We start from the raw sequence: 4,842 nt of genomic DNA on the forward strand, positions 1-4,842 counted from the left end.
TAAGATTACTTTCAAGTATTCAGAAGGAAGTCAAACTGTGAAAGTGGTCATTTCTTTTGATGAATATTAAAACAAGCTTTTTCATCCAAGTGTTCAGTCCTTTTTTATTCCCCAAAATTCATGTCTCCTTTGCATCACTCAAGATCTGTCATTTTCAAACTTCTTTTTTTTTTTTTAAACATGTTATCAATTAAAAGGGACAGAGTCTGATCAATGGAATAATCTTTGCAGATAAAACCAAATTACATTCCTTGTAGATTCTCTTCAGTTTCTTTCTTTCTTCCTTTCTTTCTATCCTGTTTTCATTCAATTATGAAAATTTGCATAGTAATTTACAGAAAAGAATTTCTGCAGTTTCCTACAATCTGTTGATAACTCACAAAAAAAAACAAAAGTACATTTGTTAGAGGAATCATTAGTTTATAATCACAAATGGAAAGAATTGATACTTGAACTTGTGCTTGCTTTTTATTCCCAGTGTCTTGGAATCAAAGATGGAAAAACAAGACCGTTCAAGATGATGTAGTTTTGCTGAGTTGTTGTCTGCTTGATTTGATCTGTCTCTCTTTTTTAGTATTTTTTGAACTTGGTTAGTACAAAATTTAACCTGCAAAGAATACGAAAAAGGTTTTGATACATGGCCGAAGATTTTGATCGTTGCGAAAGAAAAATAATCAAAAATGGTGATAAAATAGTTACCGGTCTGCTTGACAGCTTTCCGGCTAGAGAATTTGCAGAAGTTGAAGCTTCTCCTTCTGGTTTCAACGAATAAAATTAATCAGCAAATATGAATGAGTAAACACATTGTGAATAAATAAAAGAGTACAAAATCAATTTGCAATGAGACTAACCAGAGAAAGATTAGAAACAGTCATTGGCAGCTTTCGTTGTTCTATTTGATCAATGAAAGACGACGCCTTCTAATAAAAATGGAGATCGGTGTAGTTATTTGAGTATGAGTATGGCAATAGTTCTTCAACTTCAACACGAGAACTACAACCTACACCTTTCTTGATTCGGCTACGATTGATTGATTCAACTTCTGCCATGAAAATGCCACAAACCGGCCGGTGATCAGAGAATCTAGATTCTCCTCGAACATACGACAATTGATTTAGGCCTCTACCGTACCACAGTATCCGATCACACCTTGAGACGAAGAAAACAGCAATGTTAGTTTCATAATCTCAAAAAGTACGACATAGCAAATGGTTCTAGAAAATAATAGTGCAACAATTTACCAGGCAGGTGTTCTTCGCTTTTCCTTTGGATGCAAGTCATCACCGGCATATCGATCGGAGTTATTAGAGTACTTATATGTAGGAGGAAAGTATATCCTTCCTTCATGCCAACCGGCGAACACACGACCACATCTTTGCTCAATACGTAGCTGTAATTCAACATTCGATTAATTTACAATTGATAAAGGAAAAGGACGGGAATCATCACTTTTGTAAACCACAAGAAATCTTTCAGGTTTTCATTCAATTCGAGAAAAGCAAACAAATCTTCCAACTCAATAAAAGTTCTACCTGATCTTTTTCTAGTAATGCTCTCCAATTTCTCATTTCTACTAGAGCCTTTGCAGAGCGATACGAAAGCGCAATTCGGTAATTCAAATCCCCAAGCCAGATTATTCGACTGCCATAAGAGAGATCGAAATAGCAAATGCATAAAAATGAGTGGGCATTCATTCTTTTTAAGAAACTCATCGAATAGAGATCAATACAACGAGGTTTACTTACTCGTGGTCAAGAATTGTTTCCGGTGATTTCTCATCACCGCGAACATGAACCTGAGGGAATCTAGTCTTCCTAAGAATTTCCATGACATCAGAGTTTCGTCGTAGCTCATCTCCCTCCTTCTCCCCAGAGGTCAAATGACTACAGATGAAGCAGAAGGTTGTTTGATGTAATGACATGCTGATAGAAATCGAACCCTGAAGAAAAATATAAAGACAAGTGGAAAATGAAAATCGATAGGTAGAACTACAGATAATTTGGTAATTCACTAGAAATCGTATCGTGGCCTGGCATTTACCTTATTTCCTAGATAACCCATCAATCCCCGACCAACGCACGACACCTTCATGTTTTTTACATCATCCCTTACTTCGCTTCGAACCCACACTGTCAGAAATATTCCAACCATCTGCTTGCTTGCCACTAAACAATACCTGAAAGTACCGAATATCATAAGCATATCGAGGAAAATGCACAATGTGTCAAAAAAGTAGCTTATCAATACCTTGAGTTCCCTGATGACCTATCTCTCTCGTCCATGGAAGATGAATGACCACCATGGCCATAAGACATTGGCGAGTAGCAAACAGTATTCGGTGATTCCCCACCGATATTCTCATCGTCAGAAGAGCCACCCCATCTATAATTAGGATCAAAATCACTTGGCCTGCCAGCATACATTACTCGGTCACAAACACTAAAACGGCGATCAAGCCGTGGTTGTGCAGCCACGATATCTCCATCAATCCTCAAACTACGACTCAATGACTGAAATGATCTACGAGCGAAAAATGACGTGTTCTTTTGTCTTGTAGATGAACCTTCAAAGTCAGCATCAAGCTCAACAACGGGGTCGGGAACGGGAGAAGGTGTGTGATAACTACCGCTGCCACTGACACCGGGAAGGTTGTTCAGTGTCTTTCTAATAAGAGCCAACCATTTCTTCGCCGGGCCATTGTCTTCAGTTCCTAGAACATTTCCAGCATTCAGTGGAACAATTTCCTGAAACCTGAGATTGAAGGAGAAAAAACATAGATGAGATCATGAGATTAATAGCCATTAAACAACAACAAGTTCATAACTTAAAAAATAAATGATTATATACCCAAGAACATATATATCGGCCGGAGGTGATGTATGAAGCCAATCCTGAAGTTTCAGATAATTAGGAGGGGATTTCCCACCTACATTCCATGTTGCGACAAAGATCCTGCTCAACGAGAACAATAGAACAGTAAGAAGATGGCATTTCAAATCAAGAGCACAAAATTAATTAAAAAGCATTATGTATGCGTATATATATGAGAAACCTGTAATCCTGAACATCTGTTGCTTGAGTTGTATCGAAATCAAACATTCCGCGCCGAACTCGATCAGAGTGCCTCTTGGAGCATCTATCTGAATGAGCAAACAGAAATGAAGAGGGAAAAGAAGAACAATCAAAAGGGGGACACAAGTGAAGGGAATTCAGAAAAAGAATATAGCTGTTGCTTGGAGTGGTCCAAAGTCATAAGGCAAAGAGAAGCTGGTACTGTTACCTGTTCTACTTTTCTTGACCGTGGATGCCTCTCTCTCTGAGAAACTGGTACTCCATTCTCCGTTTTCTACAGGAAAAGGAACAACAACTGTTTTTAATATGAATGCACTCTTAATCAAATCTATGATCTTTGACAAAGGAATACAAAGGAATGATGTAATTGAAAGAAAATGAATAAACAAAACATTCAATACCAAAAGCAAGCATCAGAGAATCAAATTCCAAGTCCACAAATAAACAATCAAATATAGGAATAAGCTGTAATCCTGAAAAAGAGTTTATTCAGAGGAGGAAATAAGAATTTTTACCTCTGCCAAGCACATCATCTGCATGAAAATCCTGACCTTTGCTCTTGATATTGAACCACTTCTTAACCAGAGTCTTGGACCATGAGAGCTTCTCACAGATAAGCCAGACCACAATAAACCAAATCAGCAAACCATTTGAAAATAATGTAAAAGAAAAAAAAAACCAGATAATTGGTAAAGTTTTTTCTTTTTTTTTTTCTCAGAAACCTTGCTTTTCTTTGGATTCTCATCTCTCATTGTTTCAGAACTTCTTCATGCATCCAAGGAGATGGTTTCCCCCACCCCCTAAATAGTTTTTGAGATTCAATCACTCTCACTATGTCAAAACTCTAAGGATGATGCTGATCAAGATGCAAACTTTTGAAGGAAAACAGATGAAAGATCAGCACTTGTTAGCAAACAGGAAAGAAAGATGGGAACTTTGGCTCATGCTCTGACTGGGAGAACAAAAAGCCCAAAACTCCACACATTAACAGATCAAGCTACAACCTTTCCAAGAAAAACAATCACAACACCAGCACTTGCTTGAAAACAAAAGACACAGGAATGAAAACAAGCAGGAAGAAGAGAAGAAAATGGGATCTGGCTAACAACTCAAGCAATGTGAGACACTGATGAGAAGAAACAAGGCAACAAGAAGAGGAATAGTGAGGGAGGGAAGACAAGGCTCTCCTTCAAAACCTCAGTAGTTCCAAGCAGTGCAGCAAAGTATCCAATTTGAAGAGAATAAAGTGCTTGGATTTAGAGCCATCCTTCTCTCTCTCAAAAAAAAAAAACACTTCCTTTTCTCTCTCTTCTGTTCTTCTCTCAATGCCTTTTGCTCCAAATCCAAGACCAGCCCCCAAAACAGAGCATGAACTCCTCATATTATTATTAAAAGAAAAAAAAGAAAAAAAAAAGAAAAAAGAAAAGAAAAGGAAAGAAAACAGAATGATGAACAGTATTTGGAAAACCAAAAGAGGAGATTGGTAACAGGGCCCAACCCAGTTCGAAGAATCTACAGCCCATGTCTATCTCTCTTTGTTCTTGTTTAATGGATGTTGTAGTACTCTCTGTTCATTCATTGTCCCATTTGTTCTTTCTTTCTATTGGAGCAGTAGCAACTAGCAACCAATAAAAAAAATTATACAAGATAATACATTAAAAAATTATATATATATATATATATATATTCTTGTGCATTATCTATTAGCAAATAAAAATTTTTAAAACACCCTCTCTTGTTGTTTGTTTTTTTGCCAGTCTTTCACTACCA

The 4,842-nt window shown here is 37.1% G+C and overlaps 1 protein-coding gene across 1 annotated transcript; it reads right to left on the minus strand.

Moving 5' to 3' along the window:
• Positions 1–386: 386 nt before the first annotated feature.
• Positions 387–4,421, minus strand: LOC120276674 (type I inositol polyphosphate 5-phosphatase 4-like). Its single transcript, XM_039283344.1, has 13 exons — positions 3,795–4,421; positions 3,588–3,675; positions 3,281–3,346; positions 3,053–3,140; positions 2,848–2,952; positions 2,248–2,751; positions 2,041–2,176; positions 1,746–1,939; positions 1,533–1,641; positions 1,242–1,390; positions 852–1,149; positions 700–755; positions 387–607 (listed from the first exon to the last, which is right to left on the minus strand). The coding sequence occupies exons 1-11, from the start codon at positions 3,822–3,824 to the stop codon at positions 921–923; spliced, it is 1,698 nt and encodes a 565-aa protein (XP_039139278.1). The 5' UTR covers positions 3,825–4,421; the 3' UTR covers positions 387–607; positions 700–755; positions 852–920.
• Between the last annotated feature and the right edge of the window lie 421 nt (positions 4,422–4,842).

The sequence above is a fragment of the Dioscorea cayenensis genome, chromosome 15 (genome assembly GCF_009730915.1).
Source record: "Dioscorea cayenensis subsp. rotundata cultivar TDr96_F1 chromosome 15, TDr96_F1_v2_PseudoChromosome.rev07_lg8_w22 25.fasta, whole genome shotgun sequence".
In the NCBI taxonomy this organism is placed as follows: Eukaryota; Viridiplantae; Streptophyta; class Magnoliopsida; order Dioscoreales; family Dioscoreaceae; genus Dioscorea; species Dioscorea cayenensis.

What these genes read in the sequence shown, in the direction of transcription:
- LOC120276674 (XM_039283344.1), bottom strand. Translation starts at nt 3,824, where the DNA reads ATGAGAGATGAGAATCCAAAGAAAAGCAAG. An exon ending in GGTCAAGAAAAGTAGAACAG is followed by an intron (nt 3,141 to 3,280) that starts GTAACAGTACCA and finishes TTGCTCATTCAG; the next exon opens with ATAGATGCTCCAAGAGGCAC. An exon ending in AAGCGAAGAACACCTGCCTG is followed by an intron (nt 1,150 to 1,241) that starts GTAAATTGTTGC and finishes CTTCGTCTCAAG; the next exon opens with GTGTGATCGGATACTGTGGT.